This window comes from Nycticebus coucang, chromosome 6, assembly GCF_027406575.1.
Source record: "Nycticebus coucang isolate mNycCou1 chromosome 6, mNycCou1.pri, whole genome shotgun sequence".
NCBI classification, from domain to species: Eukaryota; Metazoa; Chordata; class Mammalia; order Primates; family Lorisidae; genus Nycticebus; species Nycticebus coucang.
This window is the reverse complement of record NC_069785.1, coordinates 134,619,642-134,645,165: the sequence shown is the minus strand read 5'-3', so window position 1 is coordinate 134,645,165 and position 25,524 is coordinate 134,619,642. Positions and strand designations below refer to the sequence as shown.

At 42.2% G+C, this 25,524-nt stretch overlaps 1 protein-coding gene across 3 annotated transcripts in view; it reads right to left on the bottom strand.

Moving 5' to 3' along the window:
- Positions 1-25,524, bottom strand: part of PRDM10 (PR/SET domain 10) — a 90,725-nt gene that overhangs the window by 46,697 nt on the left and 18,504 nt on the right. For all 3 annotated transcript variants that reach the window (XM_053594967.1, XM_053594966.1, XM_053594968.1), the window contains exons 2-4: positions 6,695-6,881; positions 3,245-3,409; positions 759-818 (exon numbers count right to left, since the gene is read on the bottom strand). In XM_053594967.1, the coding sequence (XP_053450942.1) occupies positions 759-818; positions 3,245-3,409; positions 6,695-6,763 (294 nt within the window). In that variant the 5' untranslated portion in view covers positions 6,764-6,881. The remainder of the gene's footprint in view (positions 1-758; positions 819-3,244; positions 3,410-6,694; positions 6,882-25,524) is intronic.

Here is a 25,524-nt window from a genome sequence, read left to right as displayed (position 1 = left end):
AGTAGCTCACGCCTATAATCCTAGCGCTGTGAGAGTTCGAGCCAGGAGGATCATTTGAGCCCTGGAGATCAAGACCAGCCTGGCAACATGGAGAGACCCCCATCTCTACTAAAAATTTTAAAAATCAGCCATGCAGTCCCAACTACTGGGGCACTTGGGAGGCTGAGATGGTAGGATCACTGAAGCCCCAGAGATGGAAGGTGCAGTGAGCTAAGATCACACCACTGCAGCCTGAGAGGCAGAATAAGACCCTGTCTCCAAAAAAAAAAAAAAAGAAAAGAAAAGAGGTGCGGGTATTGAGGTAAAGGGAAAGAAATGTTTTAAAAGAAAACTAAGAAGAACTTCAACCTTTCAGAAGCTAGAATGAGAATAGACGCCACCAAATTTATATGTAATTTAAGCAGGAACTTATTTTGCTATTTAAAAATAGAAAAAGTATTAAAAATGTTTCCAATTTTTTAAAAAGACACTTTTAAAATTCATGATTATTCTTTGGAACTTGCACCAGTATTCTGCTTACGTGCTTATTTTCCCAACAAATCACTTTTTATTACCAGGCTATCACAGTATAGACTGGTTTATGTCAGCATTATTTGATGTTTTTCTTTGTTTTTGTTACAAGATCTAGAGAATATTCTTAGTATATAAAACAAATATCTGGAAACAGCAGGATGCAGAAGGACGAGGGGCATTCCAGGGAACAGTAACATTTACGATATCATCTCCAAACAACAAAAGGCAAAAAGGAAAAGCGTTACCTGCTGACCTGTAGCGTCCTGCTGGACATAAGCTACCTGGCCTGAGTCTGTAAACAGAGTCTGGACAAAAAAAAAAAAAGAAAGAAAGAAAGAAAAAACACATTATCAACAGATCTTTAGACAGCCTGCCTACACCAGGAAAAATTATCCTGCTATTAAGCACCAATTCTTGGGAGAGTTAACTCCCACTATAGCTAGTAATAATCCTTCATTAATAAAGAAGGTAAAGATAGTGATCTTACACTTAGCTAAAGCCCCTCATTCAGATGGCTCCAAAGAGACTGTGTTAAGCTAACCATCCCAAATGGCTAATATACTTTATGATTTTATTCTTAAGCAAAGCTTCTCTTGAGGCTGAACATCACAGCTAAGTAAAAAGGCACATCACAGAAAGAAAAAAGCCATAACATGAATGAGGGGACACAAGTACATACACAGCACTCCTGTGATTAAATGAAAAGGCGTAAAGAAGAGTATTATACACGCAAGGGTCGCAACTCTTTCAAACACAAATGCACGTTTATAATCAGGAGGGAAATAGAAGGAAAATAAGTTGAACTTAACATTCTATAGGTTCTTTTGGGAGGTAAATAAAGTCAATAAAGTCACAATTAAAAAAAAAAAAAAAGAAAGCCTCTACCCATTAAAAACACACAATAAACTGGGTCATGATGCAGCAAAGTTTAACTGAAGAAAAATATTCAAAACCATTACAGCCAAGGCACCACGGGTAATAGCTCTAATCCAGAAAACATACTTTCTTCTAAAGCTTTTAAAAGACTTTAATTTGCCCAAGCCTTTGGCAAAGCTATGGAAATAGGAACCCTGGTTAAATTTTGATTCCAGAAGAATGTAAACAATAGTTAAAGCCAATGTCAAGATTTCTTAGATTTGAGATTTTAAAATTATCATAATTTAGACATTTAGTAACCTCGCAATGAACTAAAAGTTGGACACAGTCATTCTTTCCAGAAACTATGTGATCTTATTTTAAAATAGGCGGGGCCCTAGAACTAAGCAGAGGCCTTCCAAAAGTGCTACGTACGAGTACAGCAAGTGCATCTTTGTAGAGGTTTGTAATTTTTAAGAGTAATTGGAGCTTCTTGATTAAATATTGAATGAGGGCAAATTTTTATTACCAGGATTCTACCTAAAAGTATGGAATTTAGTTTTTTAAAAACATATATTTAAATGCACCTTGTAGGATGATATTTAAAAATAAACATATCCTACATCAAGCACACAAAGTGAACTCAGTGTGAGTTTAAAATGGCTTGGTATTTTTCCAGAGGCTTAAGGGACCTGGGCCCCCCAGGGACACATGCAGAGTTGGCTTGCCTCTAGTTAAAAATTCCACAAGCCCATTCTCTGAAGCTGTGCACCCCGTGAAGCCTGAGATCAAAGGGCATGCCACCCTTCCTCAGAGCCCTTCCTCAGAGATACGGGCCAGAGAGTTGACATATATTAACAACATATTGTCAGAGGTCTATAGGTGCTCTGCCCTGAGGAGAGACACAGTCGTTACTTCATACTGAATAAACTGAGTTACTTCATACTGAGTGAACACTTGAAGATACTCTTCCATTAACTCTGTTCCCCTGTGGCTACTTTCTTCTTTGTGATCTTTATTTAGATACTTGCCCAGAGATTAGTCAGTGTCTAGAAGAAGATGTTTACTGCAAAAGTGATTGTGTTGATATGGTAACAGGATATTTCCTTTCAAGTTAATTTCAGATAGGTAAAATGAGGTAATGGTGAACTAACAGATGATAGATTGTGTACGTGACTAGAAAGGTATAAAATCAAAACCCTGAATAAAGAATTTTGCTACACGCCATCCTGTATTGTGTAGTCTGTTTCTTGACTTAATAATTACAGGAGCGAATTTATACCCACGGCAAAGCTGCTGTTCGTTTGCGTCTCCAGTCACGCAACACACCTTATACACTGTAAAGTACTAACATAGAAACTAACATTCATAAATTGGGGCATATTTGTGTGATGCATTTGGAAACTAACTCTCCAAGTTACTGACAAAACAATAAACATAGCTAGAATTATATGGCTTTTACCAGTAAAACCTCAGCTTCTGTTACAGCCCTACAAATCAGTAACAAGCTAGCAGAACTCCTACACATTTAACTGAAATAATCTGGGTATTTTGTTTTTTTTTTTTTCACTGAACTATCTTTGCCATTTTGGCCTAGTTCCTAATACTTAGCAAAAGTAACAAAGTCATAAACCTAGTCAAGATTAGCAGAGAAAAGAGTGGACATGAGCCTAGTACCTTCTTTATTATAGTAAATTGCTAAACAGACCATTATCTTCCTCTGCCAAATTGGTTATAAGCTCCATGAAAGCACAAATCTTACATGAATATTCTCTGTGTCATCAGCACCTAGCACAAGGATGGGCAGAGAGTATGTAAGTAACTGGTGAATTAATTAATAAATTAAAAAATTATAAACAAACAATCCTTCACATGCCTGTGCAGCTTCCACAGGGTGGATGTACACCAGTGTGTGCTCCGGCCCATCCACTGATGTGTAGGAGGCACCATCTGCCGTGTACACCACCTGCTGGGGCGGGCGGACCTGGTCATCAGTGTAGACGATCTGAGCCACAGTTCCAGCATCCGGAACAAAGTGCACCTGGAACAAAAAGCAGGCAAGTACATAAAGCGAAACCAGTCTCGCTAAGGCACGCGACCCACCAGGCACACCTGCATTCTAAAATATCTCCCAGTGCAAGAAAAATGGGGGTCAATACACCCTCAACGTCTAGTCAGTGACCAGACCCAAGATCCAAGGACCCTATCACTGATTTACTGCTTAGTGTTAGACAACTGACTTAAATTCCTGTTTGCCTCATATTCCACTGCAGATAGATAACTCTTCTTGGGAGTAATAAGAGGATCCTGTAAAAGAGACACAAGTTTCCTGCTTGCTAATATTACCAAAATACAAAATACAAATTATTCTGTGATGGGAAAAGCTAAGTCAAGACTCAAAAGCCAATTGCTTTCAACACATCATAAAAATTCTATTTTATAACTCATAGTGCCTTTCAGCAGACACATTAAAATAAGGTCACTTTCTTTCCTATAAGTTGTTTCAAAGACAAAGGACATATTAGAGGTGTATCGGTAAATACTTGCTGGATTAATGAGTGTAATAAAATTCTTCCTTGCCAGGTAGGTAAAAATAGAAAATTCTAATAAAGTATTTTTAAGGGGTTTTGAACAACTATTTCCGCTGTCACTAGGTTAAATAATTTTCTATCTCCCAAGACCAATAGAACTAAAGTAGAAACTATGTTTTGTAAAATACTTTCTGAGTGCTCCGCTTTGGAGGACTAAATTCTTCCTTCCTTTCTTTCTTTCTTTTTTTTTTTTTTTTTTGAGATAAGGTCTCATTCTGTGGCCCAGACTAGAATCTGGAGGGCAGTGGCCTCATCATAGCTCACTGCAACCTTGCACTCCTAAGCTCAAGCAATCCTCCTGCCTCAGCCTCCTGAGTAGCTGAGACTACAGATTCATGCTACCACACCTGGCTAATTTTTTTATTTTATGTAGGGATGGTCTTGAACTTATGGCCTCAGCAATCCTTTCACCTCAGCCTCCCAAAGTGCTAAGACTAATCTTCCATGGCGCCCAGCCCTGGAGGATGGATTCTTGAAGGATTGAGGTTGGCACATGGCCCTATGCCTGATACTGAAGGTCTGGAAGCAGATGGCCAAAGTACACATTTGGGAGAGAAATAATTTTCGTGGTGATACTGAGGTCAGGCACTCTTAGGTTGGAGTCCTTACACTTACGCTAACTTGGCTTTGGACCTAAATTTTTCATGTCAGTTTCCTACAGCAGAGAATAGTAGATCCTAAAGATAATATAAATTAATTTAATCCTCAGAAAGAGATCTAAAAGACCAAAATTAAGCACCACATAAATAAAACAAACTTCTACCTTTATACCAAATAGTCTGGCTTTTACATAAATTTGATTTGCCCGTGAGAATTAAGTTTGTGCATTAGAAACATTAGACTCACAACACATTGGCGCAGTTTTATTTGCTGTAAGATAACTTTGTGACTTTAGATTTGTTCATTAACATCTAAGCCTTGGTAACTTCAGTGCTTAAAAAAGGAACACTCATTTCCTCAAAGACAAGCTAAGGTTTTCTGTTTGGGCTTTATCACTCAGATTCTGTTAGATCGGAATTACTGGCTGGGGCAGGAATAACTGGGAAGCAAGGGAGCAGTGGGGACGCCTGACCTCGGCTGCCCCTAAGACAGGGACTCTGGGCATGCACAGGGTCACAACCAGACTTTCTTTTGTTTCCTTTTTAATGGACCACCAAAACATATAGGTGCATGAAAACTTCATTGAAATGGTTTCCAGGAGAAACAAAACAGAATTCTCGATTACTCTGCTGAAAACGTCTCTAAAACTCTGTTTCTTTCTTTAAGGAATCAGACTAAGACTTTTAAATCATATACGAGATAAGCAGTTTTATTTATTGTAATTTTATTATATTGCTTAAATGAAATAAAATTTTCATATTTGAATATTTCAGTGTTAACTTCCTGATTTTGATAAGAGTACTATGGTTATGCCATTTAATGAGAAATTAAATGAAAATTGCATATGTATTATAATGTTTAAAAATTAAGTTTTATAGTTTTGTCACATATAAAACATAGCTCCATGTGACTGCTGGCTCATCCAAAAATTCACATTCATACCAAAATTACAGAGTAAGTAACAATAACATATAGCTGGTTCTGGCAGAAACTGGAAAGGCAGAGGTCATTGGTGAAGGCAGCATTTGAATAGGCGACCAGCCTCCAAAGCTGTTGACTCATATGGGACCTTACTTAAAGGTTTACACTATGAATTTAAAAAGAAAAGGCCGGCCAGGCAACACAGTGGCTCACACTTGTAATCCTAGCACTCTGGGAGGCCGAGGCAGGTGGATTGCTTGAGCTCAGGAATTGTGAGACCAGCCTAAGTAAGAGACCCTGTCTCTAATAAAAATAGAAAAAACTAGCCAGGCATGGTGGTGCATGCCTCTAGTCCCAGCTACTTGGGAGGCTGAAGCAAGAGGATTGCTTGAAGCCAGGAGTTTGAGGGTGCCGTGAGCTATGATGATGCCATAGCACTCTATCCAAGTGACAGAGTGAGACTCTGTCTCAAAAATGAAAGACCACTCACTTAATAGACATACCTTGTACTTCATTATGCACAAAGAATCAAAATCCTACACTAGGCTCGGCACCTGTAACTCAGTGAGTAGGGCACTGGCCACATACACTGAGGCTAGCAGGTTCAGGCCAGCCGGGGCCTGCTAAACAACAATGACAGTACAGCCAAAGCCAGGCATTGTGGCGGGTGCCCGTAGTCCCAACTACTTGAGAGGCTGAGGCAGGAGAATCGCTTAAGCCCAAGAGTTTGAAGTTGCTGTGAGCTGTGATGCCACAGTACTCTACCCAGGGCAACATAGTGAGACCATCTCAAAAAAAAAAAAAAAAAAATCCTATACTAGATAATATAAGAGAACAAATTTCAATTTGAGGTTTTCAGCACCAAGAACGTAAAATAGAGCAGAGCAGTGAAACAGATCAAGATGGTAAGACAAGGTGGAGAAGCCTATGGGGGGTATTTTAGCTCTTCTAACTCACAGTGAATTGTGTCAACGCGGCACTGAAGGTGCCAAAACACTCTTAATTCCTTCCGAGCAAGTTCTTCGCGTCGGCTCCCTCTCAACTATTCACTACTACACAAGAGCTATCTGGAAAGTACCCAGCCATATGTGTCTCTAGTTCTCATATTACATGGCTGGATACTTTCTGGACAGTTGTTATTTCTTTACTATCAGCAAACTGTATCCAGTTGAAAAACTGCTATCAATAATAGGCTGGAAAAGACCGATCTCCACCTGTGCAGCATTCTGTCCGTGCTCAGCGGACGTCGGCCACACGTGTGAGCTCTCATCCTTGGAGTCCATCTTCTCCCTCCTGGACAGCCCCAGGTCTGGAGCCCCTACAGCAGCACGGGGTAGGGGACAGTCATCTGTCCACCACACACGTGTTCATGAAGGACAGAGAGGTCTCGCTGCAGCAGGCCTGGAAAAGACAGAAAAGGAACCAAGACTATCAGTAGACGAATACATTTTTATCAATCACAATTTCAACCACCGAAAGAGAGCAAAAAAAAACAGCTTTGTTAAAGGCAACACCCGGGGCAAAAAGGGTAAAAATGAAGAAATCATTTGTAAAAATAATACAATCCACTGCATGCTTGCCATATTCTAAACACTCATTAGGGATGAGATGCACATATATATTTGTGTGTGTGTATAAATATTATATATTTTGTATATATGTATATTTGTGTGTGTGTGTAGGTAAGTCACTACGAAAGTGTTGAGACAGGTCATGTTATGGTCCATTATTTCACTTCCAAGAGACACAGTCGACAGCGTCCTTTCTGACTGGCTGATGCCAAGTTACAACTTGCTCAGCTCATCAGTGTTGGTGGGAAGACTTCGGTTGGTTCTGTCTGCTCAGATTTTTTGTTTCTTGACTTTTGAGCATCTCAAAACTTCTGTAATGACCCATGTACATTTATGTACATGCAGAGGGTGCAAAAAATATATATACACACTTTAAGAAAGGAAAAAATTATTAAATTGTGATTCTCAAGTTAACATTTGACTTCCGTAATTACAAGAGGTGCCCAACGTGACCTGTACTCATATTTTGTTATCAATATGTGTGTGTGTGTGTGCACGCGCGTGCACACACGAATGTAATCTTCAGTTAAAACACTGAAGATAAGCTTTGTTCTCCGAAGGCAGCAGTTCTCAATCTATGGGTTGAGACCCCTTTGGGGTTGAATGACCCTTTCACAGGGGTCACCTAAGACTATCCTGCATATCAGATATTTACTTTACGATTCATAACAGTAGCAAAATTAGTTATAAAGTAGCAACAAAAATAATGTTATGGTTGGGGGTCACCACAACATGAGGAACTGTATTAAAGGGTTGAGAACCACCGTCCTAAGGGGAGTGAGTTTCCCAATGTCAAATGCAGACAAGTGATGGGTCCACACCCAAGTACTATTGCCCCGCAGCCCAACTGTTGCCTTATAGACACTGCCTTCCTATGCAACCTTTACTCAAAATGAACAGCAGAATAATAAAAGCCACAAAATGAGGGGGAAATGGCAAGCAGAGGGAGATGAATTTTCTGGGCCACAATTTGTGAGTGCAAATACAAAGGTCATTTCCCATTTGGCCAATTACAGGAGTGACTAGCCACCAAATTAAAAGCCTTACTGAACATCAACATGCACAAAATCTATATCTCAAATCCTTTTCCTCTCCACAATAGGCTTTTTAAGGTAACTGTCTCTTTTGGAGAGGTTCTGAAAACGTTGGTATTTTAAACGTCACTGGAGAGCTGCTGAGTTTAGCAGGCAGTAGCCAGGCCTGCTGCTCCTCGGCTCATCCTCCTGTTACAGTCCCACAGGACGTACACAGGGAAGGTGGGACTGGTCAGACAAACCCTGGAGTCAAGAGAAGAAAGCCCACTGGCCAAAACCCAGCCAGAATTTCCTCCACTACCAAAGGAAATACGCTGAGAAATGAATTCTTAGACCACACCTGCTCCAACCTCTGAACCTTATTGGACCTGAAGAAGAAAGACAGAGAAGGTGCCGGCATGTGTGCACCTAACCGTGGCAGGTAGGAGCCTCCCCGCACATCTCCTGCTTCCCCAGCCCACCCCGCACACACCCTCCAGATACCCTGCCCTCTGATCCCCACTCAGAGGGCAGCCTGAAACAAGCTCTCACCCCACATCTTGCGTTGGGACTGGGGTGGTGGTTACTACACAGGGAATACATGGTTTGAAAGTCATCAGCCTATTCAACTAAAATATATGAATTTTATCACATTTAAATTATATCCTAACAAAATTATTTTTTTTTAAAGCACATCTTCTTTAGATAACAGTATTATTTAATTTTTTTTTTTTTAGAGACAGAGTCTCACTTTATTGCCCTTGGTAGAGTGCTGTAGCGTCACAGTTCACAGCAATCTCCAACTCCTGGGCTTAGGTGATTCTCTTGCCTCAGCCCCCTGAGTAGCTGGGACTACAGGCGCCTGACACAGCACCCGGCTATTTTTTGTTGCAGTTTGGCCGGGGCCAGGTTCGAACCCCCCACCCTCAGTATATGGGGCTGGCCCCCTAACCACTATTTAATATTTAAGTATATATAAAATATATTTAGGGTCTTGACACAGCCATTATTTAAAGAAACAAAATATTGAGAAACCTAGGAATAAATGTCACCAATAACATAAAGATCCATATGAAGAAAACCAAAAAATTGCATAAAGGGAAATAAAAGGGTCGGTAATTACAAAATCAGAGCCAGGTATGGGCGGCGCCTGTGGCTCAGTCAGGAAGGCGCCGGCCCCATATACCGAGGGTGGCAGGTTCAAACCCGGCCCCGGCCAAACTGCAACCAAAAAATAGCCGGGCGTTGTGGCGGGCACCTGTAGTCCCAGCTACTCGGGAGGCTGAGGCAAGAGAATCGCTTAAGCCCAGAAGTTGAAGGTTGCTGTGAGCTGTGTGAGGCCACAGCACTCTACCGAGGGCCATAAAGTGAGACTCTGTCTCTACAAAAAAAAAAAAAAAAAAGTCAGAGCCAGGTATGGTGGCATGTGCCTGTAGTCCCAGCTACTCGGGAAACTGAGGCACTCACATTACTTAAGCCTAGAGTTCAAGTCCAGCCTGGGCAACATAGCAAGACCCCACTTAAAATAAATTATAGCGTATTTTTCTTTTTAAGTTTTTTTTATTTTGAAATCATTTCAGAGAGAATACAAAAAATCCCTGTATTTCTTCCCTCAGATTATTAACATTTTACAATTTTACTTCATTATCCTTCTCTCTCTCCTGAATCAATGCCCCTTTTACTCCTAAATTCTTAAGTACCTAATTCCTAAAAACAAGAACATTTTATTATAACCCCAGCACTATTATCAAGATGAGGAAGTTAAACTTTGAAACTATTACTATTACCTAATTCACAGACATTACTCAAATGTTGTCAACTGCCTAATTAATGTCCTTTATATCCAAAGAAACAACGTTGTTTTCTCCTGGCCTGGTGCACAATCTGGCATCACACACACAGCATGTTCAATTGTCACACCCTTCTCCTTTAATGCTCTTTCTTGGTCTGCTGTGACCTTGACATTGTTGAAATGCACAGGCCACTTATTTTTCAGAATGTTTCTCAATTGAAGTTTGTCTGATGTCTCTTCACGGTTAGATTCAGGATATGTCTTTTTAGCAAAAATACCACAAGAGAGATGCATCCTTCCTATAGAGGAATTTGAGGGGTTTTTCCCCCCAGCTCGGGACACTGTACAAATGCCCAGGTGAATGCTGTGCTAGGCACGAGAATGTCGCAGGACCAGGCAGGAAAAGGCCAGGCCTTCACAAAACATCCACAGCCCAGAGTGCCTTTCTGTCTGTTTTCATTTCTAGAAGAGTGCTTTCCATTTCTTATTTCAATGTTATTTATATCTTTTTTAATAGGAGTAAATGCAGTTAGCTCGGATTTCGAAGACAAAATAAGTATACAGTAGACAACCTCCCTTCCTGCAATCTCCCAGCCACTCTTCAGAAGCAACCTATATTACCAATTTCTTATCTTTCTTCCAAAGATAGTTTATGCACATAAACTCTTTCCCTCTCCAATCACAAACAGAAGCGCACTATCGATTCCACACAAGGCAGCATCTCTCCTGCACCTGTTTGTTCCAGGACACCTTTTCTATTGTTCCATGTCTGTATAGACAGTCCTCATTCTTTGCAGCTGTGTAATTTCATTGTATGAATACAGCATACTTTATTTAATCAATCTTGCATCAAACATTCAGGTTATTTCCAATCTTTTGCTGTCACGTGCCACCATGCTGAGTATTGGACATACACTGCTTTACAGTGGATCTTGCATTTTATGTGTTAGTATCTTGCCTTTTTCCCCCTCATCTCTGAGGGAAGATACTGAAGCAGTTAAACTGGTGAGGTGAAAAGGAACTCAGTACTAGTTTTGGAACTCCAACACTGGGGCTCACCTCCTGCGCCCCACGTCTGAGGGCACTGGAAACACGGGGCAAGAGCTCGGAGGCCTGGAGAGGCGGATGTTAGAAGAGGCCCAGTGGGGAAGAGCCCGGGCTCTGGAGCTGGATGTGGGTAGCAGCTCTGAGACTTAACTGACCTGGGGTAAATCACAGAAGTTCTCTAAATCTCTTTTCCTTCTCTGTAAAATGGAGATCATAAGGTTATTAAGAGAATGACATGAAATAACGTATGTGAGATGCTTAGCACAGCACCTGCTACACAATCACCTTGGAGAAAATGCACCCAACCAGGGGATACTTTTCTGCCTACTCATTCATCTTCTTTTTTTTTTTGCAGTTTTTGGCCGGGGCTGGGTTTGAACCTGCCACCTCCGGCATATGGGGCCGGCACCCTACTCCTTTGAGCCACAGGCACTGCCCCTCACTCATCTTCTTTCCCCATCTCAACTCTTGTGTTCCTGAAGGTCAAGAAATGCGTTTTGTTGACTATAGCTATGTGGCAGGTCCTCATTAACTTCTGTTGAGTGGTCTAAAGGCATCACAGCGTGTGATGGGAACGGAGGCGAGGACAGCTCATCTGAACGCAGGTGGGCCGGGGTGACTTCTCAGAAAAGACACAAAGTAAAAGAGGAAGAGGTGGCAGTAAGCAGAAATGGGAAGGGACAGGGCAATTATTCCACACTGAAATACCTTTTTTCTAGTCTGGCCAGAGTCAGGAAGTAGACATTACATGATATAAGATACCAGTAAACTACGTAAGACAAAAAAATAGAGAATGGGGGGAATGCTCCCTAAAAGATGGGGGGCAAAAAAACAATCCACACACAGGAAAGAATACCAGGAAAAATTCAGCCAGAAGGATGTGCATTACTGCCCACAATAGCAATTCCCTATAAACTTCTAACACCCTTAACAAATAAAGAAGCTCGAGATGGGGGAAATATTTGAATTCACAAAGTACCTGGAATCCAAAACAGTGATCCAGGATGCCCGGGCTAGTAGCTATTGTTCTTTAAGACACGGTTATAAGACTTCCTGAGATTCTATAATTGCTAAACCATTTAAAACACCAGTATGACATTCTGCAATTATTTATTGTTTAATAAACAGTTCAGGAAGGCTGAATTCCAGGCATTATTGACTACTATCTAAGCGAGTCACCGTAAACCCTCTGGGGTTTACAATGCCTTCATCTGTAAAATGATAATATGGTTCCTGAAGTCTTCTCTAGACTTAAACTCAGATGGGAAACAAGAGAGTAAAACAGAAAACTCACAGGGCCTGAATTAAACATTTTGGCTTCCAGAAGGGCTCAACCACTTACTGCTTACATCATCTTGGCCAAATTACTTAAAGTTTCTGAAATTCAACAGCATTATATACAAAACGGGGAAAACAATCACCTTCCAAAGCTATTCTGAGAGTTAAATGAAAATTCTAGGTAAAAAGCCTACCATACAGCAAGTGCTCAATACAGCAATTTGCATATTTTACAGAAGTCATGCAGAGTTTCAGAATTTTCAAAACAGTTCATATTCTTTAAAAATCTAACAATTTATTGATACATGCCCTGTACATAAACTTCCTTTATGGCAAGAACTGTCGTAGTTATTTTCCTTTTCGTTAGTTTTCCTTTTGACTGTACAATTTACAGAGCCCGGTTGATCCTGTCTTAAGGGGACAGGGGAGGAATCCCGGAAGCCCTGTCAGCACCGTCCACCCGCAGGTGCTGACGGCTCTTCTCACCAGGGATAGACTCCCTGCCTCGCCTCACCTTCTCGCCTCTCCTACAGACCTAAGAGAATGGAAGAGTCACCCATCTTCCCTCCTCTTCCTTTTGTTAAAAAAAGGAGTTAAGAGACTTCATTCCCGGGAAGAGAACGACATGCTTGCATGTCTATCTTCTCTGTAATGACTGACTTCACTCAACCAGGATTTACTGAGTATTTCCTATGTGCCAGGCATCAATCTAGCTCCTTAAGAAACATCAGTATATCAAGAAAAAGAAAAAGTGATCCCTGCCTTTTGGAAGCTTCTAGCCCAGTTGTTTTTTCCTGAATAATGTGATAGAGTGGAAAGTATGAACTTTACAATCAGACAAATCTGGGGTCTGAGCTCTCAAATCTACCCTGTTCTTCCTAGTTACAACATTAGTAAGCCACACACTCCAATCCTCAGTATCCTCACTTGAAAATCCAAAATTTCAGCCAGGTGAGGTGGCTCACGCCTGTAATCTCAGCACTCCGAGAGGCCCAGGCAAGTGGACTGCTTGAGCTCATGAGTTCAAGACCAGTCTGAACACGAGCGAGACCCTGTCTCTAGAAATAGCTGGGCGCTGTGGTAGGTGCCTGTAGTCCCAGCTACTTGGGAGACTGAGGCAGGAGAATCCCTTAAACCCAGGAGTCTGAGGTTGCTGTGAGCTATGACACAACAGCACTCTACCCAGGGTGAAAAAGGGAGACTCTGTCTCAACAATAACAACAAAAGAAACGATTTGCTGGGAGCAGTGGCTCACACCTGTAATCCTAGCACTCTGAGAGACTGAGGTGGGTGGATTGCCTCGAGCTCATAAGTTCAAGACCAAGAACAAGACCCCCATCACTAAAAAAAAAAAAAAAAAGCTGGGCATTGTGGCAGACGCCTGTAGTCCCAGCTACTTGGGAGGCTGAGGCAAGAGAATCGCTTAAGCCTGAGAGTTTGAGGTTGCTGTGAGCTGTGACACCACAGTACTCTACCAAGGGTGACGTCTCCAAAAAAGAAAGAAAGAAAAGAAATCCAAATTATCTGCCCTGCATGGTAGTTCTTATAAAAATTAATACTGTTATATATTAGTATTTCACCAAGTTGATAATGCACTTTTCCCTCACACTTTACATTTTCTGAAATAAGGGTCTATTTTATAATCTGTGGTGTCTCGCAGTCCCTACGCCCAGGTGGCAGTCAGGTGCCTACTCGTGTGTGATCTCACTTCAGCTGAGTCACATGCACTGCTGACATACTGAGCCTAACTGGCATTTTAAATGTCTTCAAAAAAATTACACTGTAATTTAGCATTAAAATTGAAAGGCATGAAAACAACAGCAGAGCATAAATGTTATAAGAGAAGCAAATATCCACCACTGGGAAAATGACCATAACAACCAAGACCCTGAAGGACCTTGGTCCAAAAGACAACCCACATGGACCAAGCTGCACGACGGGTTCTTATCACTGAGAGTCTTGGAAAGGGACAGCCTGACACAGACAAAGTAAGAAAACACTAGGATGAAAACCTGCAGAAAAAGGCCAGGCCCGGTGGCTCATGCCTATAATCTCAGCACTTTGAGAGGCAAAAGTAAGAGGTCTGGATGAGGCTAGGAGTTCAGGATCAACCTGGGCAACATAGCAAGACCTTGACTCTACAAAAAAAGTTTAAAGATAGCCGAGCGTGGTGGCACATGCCTATAGTTCCAGCTACTTGGGAGACTAAGGGGAAAAGATCACTTGAGTCCAGGAGCTAGAGGTTGTAATGAGCTATGCTCGCACCACTGCACTCCAGCAGCCTGAGCAACAGTGAGACCCTCGCTGTAAAAAAAGAAAAACAAACAGAACAGGTATTAGATGCTTAGAGGAGATTCTTAGAGACAGTGGTGTGCCCTCACACCACCAACATTCCTGATGGCCCAGAGAAAGATGCTATGTGGGAAGCCACCAACATAAAAACTCTAAGTTTAAAGAGATCTTGAAGCATCAAGCTCTTAAAGTGAAGCAATCTTAGGAATACTTAAATCAATCCATTTCCCTTTTATGTGCACATGGGAACACCACGATAAAAATCAATGTCTAAATAAATCTAAAAGCTATTTCAATAGGTATGTAATAAAAACTCTAAGTGGCAGAAAGCACTTGTGTCAGAGTTTAGCTGTCGGGTTCTTTTCTCTTACTGATATATAAAATAATTGTGCATCTTACCATCTACACCTTAGATTCAATAAAAGATGGCAACATTTGTCATCACACGGCATAACGATGAACATTCCAGAAATGGCAGCAGTTTTGTTCATGCTTGGTGAACACAGACACAGGTTTTAGTCCATGGTAAACATTGAGGATAAGAAAGGGGAGCAAAAACTTTGCTCTTCTGGAACTCACAACATAGTGGAGATATGACAGCCAACCTCCCAGCTCACCCCATGGGACAAGTGCCTGGTAAGGCTGGCAGACCCCAGATTTGTCTAATTCTAAAGCTCACACTTTCCATTGTGCCACACTCCTCAGGAGAAAACAACTAGACTGGCAGCTTCGAGGAGGCAGGGATCACTTTTCCTTTTCTTGATATACTGATGTTCCTTAAGGACCTAGGCCAGTACCTGGCATATAGGAAATACTCAGTAAGAGTAAAAGAAAAGATAAAGGAAAGAGGAAAGATAAACCCTTACTCTTCCAACTACTTTAGCATTAAAGCACAGAGTATCCTAATGTGCCAGCCTCCCCACTGCCTGCCTCCAAGGAGGCCTGAGTTCCAATCTTACTGCTCATCCCACAGTCCTGCCCCTCACCATCCACCAGCCTGGCTCCCAACATCACTGGGCCTCGCTCAGCTAAAGCCACTACTCCAGAGCCCCCCCACCCGCCTTAGAAGTCAGAAGCCCCTGTCTTCATCACCTACAGGCAGAAGTGGAAGAAGAGGCCCAGAGAGATCAGATATTTCCATGCTATTCCCAGCTGTTTTGCTGCTTGTTCATTTATCACATCCTGGTGCTGGCTAAAATGATTGGCAGCAATAGCAACAAAGGGTTAACAAAATTTTGTAGGATTGAAAAGTCAAAGTCAAACACAATTTTCCCTTTATTTTTATTCAAATGGAAGAATGCTTTGGTTCAACTCTGGAACACTAGTGTTTGGGAAGGATAGTTTGAGGACAGATTACCTCCTTGAGCAACTTCTAGTTTACAGATGACAAACTCAAGACCAGAGAGATTATACATGGCATAGATCACTGCAAGTCACACATCAGGTCAGCAACATCAGAATCAGAGCAAGAGATTCCAGTACTCTCGCCCTAACACCACACCGTGGGATTTATCAAGAGATTCCTGATATTGTACAAAGCTGTTTCTCTTAGCTTTTTTTTTTTTCTTTATGCTTATTGTCTTTGAGTTCCGGTTACAGCAAGTCTTGTACTTTGTAGCCCAAGTAAAGGAAAAATTCTTTGCCAGCCATCACAATAGCCTAGCAAAGTCGACCACCCCTCTGCAACCGCCAGTGAGATTCCAGCTGCACATGAACTTGAGTAAGGCCTCCGTCCAACAGGTGGTCTCTCAGAAAGAGACAAGCCTTCCCTGTCCAGAAAATGTTTCTCATATTTCTGGGGCCTTTCTTTCTCACTTTTACTTCATTTTTCTTTCTTTTTGTCTAAGATAAACGCTCTAGATACAAACTAGTTCATTATAAAATACTGACTTTGAAAATTTTAGACCTAATTCTATGGAATTGTAAAGCCTCCTAATAACAACTATACATCAAAGAAAAGTCTGATGCAGAATAATGAAGGAGAAAATCAGTGTCACAGGAAGACCCGAAGCAGGTAGCCTGCTGAGGTAAAAAGTGGCAAAGATCAAGCAATGTATATTAACGGTTCTGTACAAATGTTCAAATTCTGTGAATGAAAAATGGCAAGTATGGTTCGGCGCCCGTAGCTCAGTGGTTAGGGTTCTGGCCACATAACACCAGGGCTGGTGGATTCAAACCCAACCCAGGCTGCTAAACAACAATGACAACAAAACAACAACTACAAAAAAAAAAAAAAATAGCTGGGCATTGTGGCAGGCGCCACAGCTACTTGGGCAGCTGAGGCAAGAGAATCACTTAAGCCCAAGAGTTTAGGTTGCTGTGAGCTGTGATGCTACAGCACTCTACCAAGGGCAACATAGTAAGACTCTGTCTCAAAAAAAAAAAAGGCAAATTAAGTTAAGCTACTTGGAGATGAATGAAGATCTGTATAGCTGAACTGAGAAACCCAGCAAGGTAAGGGACGCTGAGCTGGAACCTTCCCAGCAAGGACAGGGGCAGGACAAAAGACAATTATGTGGATGAAACTCCAGGGCTGATTATTCAATGACATTTTGAATGTATGTTTCCTTTAAAATTACGTTAGGCACTAAGTTTTGAGTCCCAGAATAATTTTTAAAACCGTATTTATTCACAATTTAATTGAAATAAATCAATTAATCTGAAATGAAAATTGAAGCAACCATCTGGTACAATGTCAGTGATTAAACAAAGCTACAAAAGAAAACTAAGTGTATGGGCGGCCCCTGTGGCTCAGCGGGTAGGGCGCCGGCCCCATATGCCGAGGGTGGCGGGTTCAAACCCAGCCCCGGCCAAACTGCAACAAAAAAAATAGCTGGGCGTTGTGGCAGACGCCTGTAGTCCCAGCTACTTGGGAGGCTGAGGCAAGAGAATCGCCTAAGCCCAGGGATCTGGAGGTTGCTGTGAGCTGTGTGACGCCACGGCACTCTACCGAGGGCGATAAGGTGAGACTCTGTCTCTACAAAAAAAAAAAAAAAAGAAAGAAAACTAAGTGTATTTAGGCAAATCAGTTAACTCTTTACAAAATAAGTTCATCAGAGTACTTTTCAGCTCTATAATTAAGATGAAATTAAATGATTTTTAAAAATCATGGCACTTAAAAAAATCATGGTACTTAAACAGAGGTTTAGACAGTATAAGATAAAACATAGATGAATTCTCTTGTGAAGATATGAAGATGAGACTTCTGGATACAGCACTTGCAAATATTTTGCTCTTGGTGGGGCAGTATTACAACATCCCTCTGCCCTTGAGCCCAACTCAAGGCATTCCCAACTCCCAGGATTTCCAGCACTCAGCAGGGCCCCAGTGGAGTGTGGGGTTAGGGGTTAGGGTTGGGGGAGGGTCCTCAGGAGCCCGCTGGAACTCCAGGTGTGGTTTCCAATCCTGGCTGCACCTCCCCTGCAGCTGGCCTGGTATGAATTGCTTAACCTCCCTGTGACTCCATTCTCCCTTGTGTAACATGGAGACAAGAATAGTGCATACTTCAACAAGAAAAGAGCAAACAGCCCCATTTATCCTTGGGCAAGACACAAACAAACCTTCTCTCAAGCAGACAGATGAATGGCAAAAATCACATGAAAAAACTTTCATCTTCTCTAATCATCAGAGAAACGTAAATCAAAACCACCTTGAGATGTCACCTGTCCCCAGTGAGAACAGCCCACCACACAAAGTCCCAAAGCTGCAGATGCTGGTGGGGGTGTGGAGAGAAGGGAACACTTACACACTGTTAGTGGGACTACAGACTAATACAGCCCTTTTAGAAAGAAGTGTGGTTAATCCTCAAAGAACTCAAAACAGACCTCATACTTGATTCTGCAATCCCATTACTAGGCATCTACGAGGAAGGAAAAAAAATCACTTTATCATAAGGACATCTGCACTCGAGTATTTACTGCAGCACAATTCACAATCACTAAGATGTGCAAACAACCCAAGTGCCCATCAACTCACAAATAGGTAAACTATGGCATATGTCTACCACTGTCATCTCTCCTAGCTTGGGTCAAAGGAGCTGGTCTCCAACACACCCGGTTCTGGAATTCCTGAGAGTCAATCAGTTCCTCTTGTGGCTGGGTGGCTACAACGCCATGCACCTTCCAAGACGCCTGGCACACAGACAGTGAACAATGGCTAGCAGTGATCGCCACTGTGGCCAATGTCCAGTCAAACCTCAATCTCACTTGTGCCACTTCCTAAGCGCTCACATTTAGTTGTGCTAGAGGCAGGGTCATGGGGAAAAGGCAGTGATATGTAATACCTCAACATGAGGGACCTCTAAGATTCTGGGAAGAAAGGGAAGGAGAGACTAAAGGGTTAAAATGAGGCCCCTGCCCAGTTCACTGCTGAGCCCTCTCCCCACAGGCCCAGGCAGCACAGGCAGCCCTGTGGGCCCATTTCAATGGCTTCTCTTTTTCCCCACCAGAGGTGGGGGAAACTCTGAGGCTCTAGTTCCAGGTTTACTTTTTGGATCTCTAACTGCTGACCTGATTCACCCTGGGTTCCACGCCACGCTTTTTATACAAGATTTGTGCAACTCTCTATTCCACTGACCACACAAGGTCCAACTATCAAATGCAGGCTGTTGGTCTGGGCGCAGCCCCAGGGAAAAAGGGGCCAGTCACAGACAGGACATGGGGACCGCTGGCGGGAAGACTGCCACATGGCAGCGTCATTTGTCAGTTCAGCTAATGCCCACAACAATCTAACGAAGTTGTTTAAACACACGTTCAGACTTAGGGTCAGCACATAAGGGTGAACTGGGGCTCCACTCCATGCAGCTGCTGGCGCCCACGTGACTGAAAGGTGTCACATTAAATTTGCGAGCTACAAAATTAGACCAAATAGAGTGAAAACAAAGAGCTTCTATTATGTTCATTCATTTGGAACGGAAAGTAGAGATTTTACATTTAACTGATTTGTGGAACAAATGGTTTAAGAACTCAGAATTAAAAAGAAAAAATGCTGGACTCAGTTCTAAATGGTAGACAGGAACTTGTAGAGGAAGTAGCAAGGAACAACAAAATAACACAAATTTCAGCACAAATGTCCCATTGTTGCTGAGAGGGGGAAGCCCAAATAATCCATCACGTTTCTCAGTTTTAAAAGGATTTACCACAAATCATTAGCACTGCTGAGAAAAAATGGACATGAGTAGTTATAAAAAACAGCAATCCTTTACCCTTGCCAGGAGGGTTTTTCCAAGTGCTTTCACAACCACTGTTCCATTTACTTGTTACCCCAAACTCACAACAAACCTAAAGTGGTCTCCTCTGCATCTCACAGAGGAGAAATGACTTGGGAGAGAGGTGGTGCAATTTGCCCACTGTGGAGGGCTAGCCTGGGGTCCTTCCACCAGACAGAGCACGGCGCCCACGGTGGAGGGCTAGCCTGGGGTCCTTCACCAAAGCATGCATCCTCTCTCTTACTGACCACTCTCACCCCAGCTAAGGAGTTCCTAGAACCTAGAAATGAGAGCAGAGTAATATGACAAAAATGTTCTTTTAAGGTCCATTTGGAAATAAAAAAAAAACACAACTGTAGTTAGAGAAACATGCCTAGGGGACTAAAGGCTTCTGAAAAAGCAGCTAAGCAAAGACACTAGGGGTCCATAAATGATTTCTACAAAGTTTTTAAAAAGAATATGCCAATAACCCTTTGACTAGGTTTCAAATAATATTGTTTTGTTCCTTAGTTAAAAGTATTATGGATGTTTCTATATAAACAGAGGCATCCAAAGGTAAAAAATGAAGGGGAAAGTGACAAGGACGGGCCCTGCAGCCACTCACATCTGACAGTCCTAACCAACTGAACCATGAAGCAAACAATGGGTGCGCCAAAGCACAGGGAAACCCCTCCAGACAGTACCATTTTACATTTTATACCATGGGGGGGCACCCCAGAAAAGCCTCCAGAAAGGGAGCGAGCAAAGAATGACAGAAAAACTTCACAGGACGTAGAACTTTCGACACTGTGACTCTGAGGCACCTGTTAGGATCTAAAAGCTAGTCTGTAATGAGTCCTGAAGGAATTGTCCTGATTGGTTTCTGACCATCATCAAGAAAGTACTGTGTAACCAGAAGAGGACTGAACTAAGGTTAAAAAAAAAAAAGCCCGATTTGAAAATATCGTATGACAAAGCAAGCCCAGGAGGGAAACCCCTCAGGCAGGTCTGACACCGTAACCTTGGCCTGCCCTTCCCAGTTCATTTCCATGACCCTCTGCCCTTCCACCTCCCAGGTAGGAATCCTTATATGAGGCAATAAGGCCCCCAACGTTCCCTGTGCACAGTTTCCAGTCAGGGCGAGGGCTCTTCTCTCTCTTCATGCTGCAAGGGAGGCAAGCAAGCCAATCTTTCTTCCTGCAGCACAAGAAATGTGGGCTTTTTCTCCTAATTCAGATAAGAACTTTTCATACACTAAAAAGCAAAAACTGGTCCTCCCATCTCATTGGAAGAAGTTTGTTAGTGATGCCTCAGGGCCCCATCAGGTCCTTGAGCCTGAGCACTCCTCCAAGGAGGAGAAACCCGAGGCTGGGAGACTTGCTGGGGCCCAAATCCTTGAGAGTTCAGAAGGAGCCGGCACTCGGTCTGAGTTCTAAAGAATGGCAAACCTTGATGTTTGCCTCTATCTTTTTATAAAGAACGGCTGGTTGTCTGATAAACAGGACATGAATAGAACTTTTTCTAAAGCAGACAGACAAATGACTAACAAACATATGAAAAAATGCTCATCATCCCTTATTATCAGAGAAATACAAATCAAAACCACCCTGAGATACCACCAAACCCCAGTGAGAATGGCCCAAAGTCTCAAAGCTGCAGATGCTGGCATGGATGTGGAGAGAAGGGAACACTTTTACACTGCTGTTGGGACTGCAAACTAATACAACCTTTTTGGAAGGAAGTATGGAGAATCCTCAAAGCACTCAAATTACACCTCCCATTTGATCCTACAAAAGAGGTGAAGGACCTCTACAAAGAAAATTACAAAACCCTAAGAAAAGAAATAGCAGAAGATATTAACAAATGGAAGAACATGCCATGCTCATGGCTAGGAAAATATCTATACTTCCCAAAGCAATCTACAGATTCAATGTAATCCCCATTAAAATACTATCATCACACTTTCAAGATTTGGAAAAAGTAATTCTTCGTTTTATATGGAACCAGAAGAAACCCTATATAGCCAAGGCAATTCTTAGTAATAAAAACAAAGCCAGGGGGGCGGCACCTGTGGCTCAGTGAGCAGGGCGCCGGCCCCATATACCGAGGTTGGCGGGTTCAAACCCAGCCCCGGCCAAACTGCAACAACAAAAAAAAAATAGCTGGGCCTTGTGGTGGGCGCCTGTAGTCCCAGCTACTCGGGAGGCTGAGGCAGGAGAATCGCCTAAGCCCAGGAGTTGGAGGCTGCTGTGAGCTGTGTGACGCCACGGCACTCTACCGAGGGCCATAAAGTGAGACTCTGTCTCTACAAAAAAGAAAAAAGTCAGGGGCATCACCATACCAGATTTTAGGCTGTACTACAAAGTCATAGTGGTCAAGACAGCATGGTACTGGCACAAAAATAATCCCTTTACTAGGCATCTACCCAGAAGAAAAAATATTATTTTATCATAAGAACATTTGCACTAGATTGTTTATCGCAGCTCAATTTACAATTGCCAAAATGTGGAAACAGCCTAAATGCCCCCCAACCCAGGAATGAATTAATAAGCTGTGGTATATATATACCTGAAATACTATTCGGCCATTAAAAAAGATGGAGACTTTACATCTTTTGTATTAACCTGGATGGAGGTGGAACACATTCTTCTTAGTAAAGCATTACAAGAATGGAAAAGCAAGAATCCAATGTACTCAATTCTTTTTTTTTTGTAGAGACAGAGTCTCACTCTATGGCCCTTGGTAGAGTGCCGTGGCCTCACACAGCTCACAGCAACCTCCAACTCCCGGGCTTAAGGCGATTCTCTTGCCTCAGCCTCCAGAGTAGCTGGGACTACAGGCACCCGCCACAACGCCCGGCTATTTTCTGGTTGCAGTTTGGCGGGGGCCGGGTTTGAACCCGCCACCCTCGGTATATGGGGCCGGCGCCCCACCGACTGAGCCATAGGCGCCGCCCCAATGTACTCAATTCTAATATGAAGGCAGTAGATGAGCTAATACAAGGGGTGGGGTAGGGGAATGAAGGGGTGGGGAAAAGGGAAGAGGGAGAGGGATAAGGAGTCATGTAAAATAACAAGGTAAAATTTATATATATAAATATATATATGAACTTCTTTATATGTATATAAGGAAGTTTAACAAGGTTGCAGAATGTAAGATCAATATACAAAAATCAATTGTATTCTTATGTACTTGCAATGAACAATCCAAAAATGAAATTAAGAAAACAATTCCATTCATGGTAGCATCACAAAGAATAAAATATTTAGGAAGAAATTTAACGAAAGAAATGCAAAACTTATACTTTGGGCCAGGCACGGTGCTCACGCCTGTAATCCCAACACTCTGGGAGGCTTAGGCGAGTAGATTGCTCACAAGTTTGAGACCAGCTTGAGCAAGAGTGAGATCCTGTCTCTAAAAATAGCTGGGCGTTGTGGTGGTTGCCTGTAGTTCCAGCTACTTGGAAGGCTGAGTCAAGAAGATCACTTGTGCCCAAGAGTTTGAAGTTGCTGTGAGCTATGACACCACAGCACTCTCCTGAAGGTGACAAAGTGAGACTCTGTCTCATTAAATTAAAAAAAAAAATTATACTCTGAAAACTACAAAACATCGTTTAAAAAAAATCAAAGAAGATAAAAATAAGTGATATAAAATGATCCATCCCATGCTCATGGATGAGAAGACTTAATATTTTAATATGGTTTAATACCCCCCCCAAATAACTAATCCACAGATTCAGTGCAATTCCTGTCAAAATTCCAGCTAACTTCTATGCAGAAATTGACAAGTGGATTTTTAAAAGCCTGTGGAATAGCAAAGGACTCAGAATAGTGAAACCAATCCTGAAAAAGAAGAACAAAGTAAGACTCTCACTTCCCAATTTCAAAACTTCCTACAAAACAATGGTATCCAAAACAGCGTGCTGCTGGTACAAAGGCAGACAGAGCAATGGAATAGGCCTAAAAGTCAAGAAATTAACCCATGGCGTCCATGTTCAACTGATTTTTGGCAAGGATACCAAAATCATTCATTAAAGAAAAAAAGTATTTTCAACAAATGGTGCTAGAACTACTGGATTTCCATAAGCAAAAGAATTAAGTTAGCCAGGCACAGTAGTGCACACCTGTCTGTAGTCCCACCTAATCAGGAGGCCAAGGCCGGAGGATCACTTGAGTCCAGGAGTTCAAGACTTCAGTGCTCTATGATTGTGCTTCTGAATAGCATAGTGAGACCCCATCTCTAAAAGTAAATGAATAAATAAATTTTTAAAAGAATTAAGTTGGACCTCACACTATATACAATTTTTTTTTAAGAGACAGAGGCTCACTTTATCACCCTCGGTAGAGTACTGTGATGTCACAGCTCACAGCAACCTCCAACTCCTGGGCTTAGGCGATTCTCTTGCCTCAGCCCCCCTAGAAGCTGGAACTACAGGCGCCTGCCACAATGCCCAGCTATTTTTTTGTTTTGCAGTTTGGCCAGAGCCAGGTTTGAACCCACCACCCTCAGTATATGGGGCTGGCACCCTACCCACTAAACCACAGGCGCTGCCCCACTACGTACAAAATTTAACTCAAAATGGATTGAAGACCTAAATATAAGAGGAAAAAACTATAAAACTCTTATAAGAAAAGATAGGGGTAAATCTTCATAAGTCTGGAATTGGCAAAGGATTCCTAACTATGAAACCAAAAGTATAAGCAACAAAAGAAAAAAACAGATAAACTTTCCTTCATTGTCATAAAAAAGTTTGTTCTTCAAAGGACACCGTCCAGACAGTGAAAAGAAAACCCAAGAGAAAATCAAGTATCTGATAAGGGATTTACGTGTTGAATATATAAATATTCATAAAACTTAAGGAAGATATCGACGGCCCATAGAACATGAAAAAATGTTCAACAACAGCATCAGGGAAATGTAAATTAAAGCCACAGTGGGACACCATCCTCACAACCACAAAGATAACGTGAATCAAATGAATCGCAAAGTCAGATAAGAAGCATGGCAAAGATACAGAGAAACCAGAACCCTCCGACACTGCTGGTGCAAATGTAAAGTGGCATAAATCACTTTGGAAAATCATCTGGCCATCCTCACGTGATTAAGCATTGAATTATCGCAAGACCAAGCAATTTCACTCCCTGTTTGCACATACAAACTTGGACACAAAAGTTTCTACTAGCATTATTCAAATAGGCGCAAGGTGGAAACCACCATGGCGCAGGTTAACAGATAATACCTGAACAAAGTGTGGGGCACCCATGCAATGGACACTCACTACGCGGCCATAAAAAAGGAATGAAGTGTTGGGACATGCTGCAGAATGACTGAGCCTTGAAACCATCGTGCCAAGTGAAAGACTCCAGTTACAAAGGACCATGCGTATTTTTTTTTTTTTGAAGACAGAGTCTCACTCTGTCACCCTGGGTAGAGTGCCTGGCGTCACAGCTCACAGCAACCTTAGACTCTTGGGCTTAAGTGATTCTCTTGCCTCAGTCTCCCAAGTAACTGGGACTACAGGTGCTCACTCGCTACAACACCCGGCTATTTTTTGAGACGGGGTTTCACTCTGGTTCAGGCTGGTATCAAACTCATGAGTTCAGGCCATCCACCCACCTCGGCCTCCTAGAGTGCTGGGATTATAGGCGTGAGCCACCATGCCCGGCCCACATATAATATTTTTAAATACAAAAAGGAAAAGCTACAGAGTTGGAAAGTAAATTAGTGGGTGATTAGGGCCAGGGGAGGTGGAGGGGGAAACAGAGAGACAACAAGGTTTCTTTTAGAGCTGATAAAAATGTTACTAAAATTGCTTGTGGTGAAGGGTGTACTATCTGGGAATATACAAAACCACTGACAATTCTGA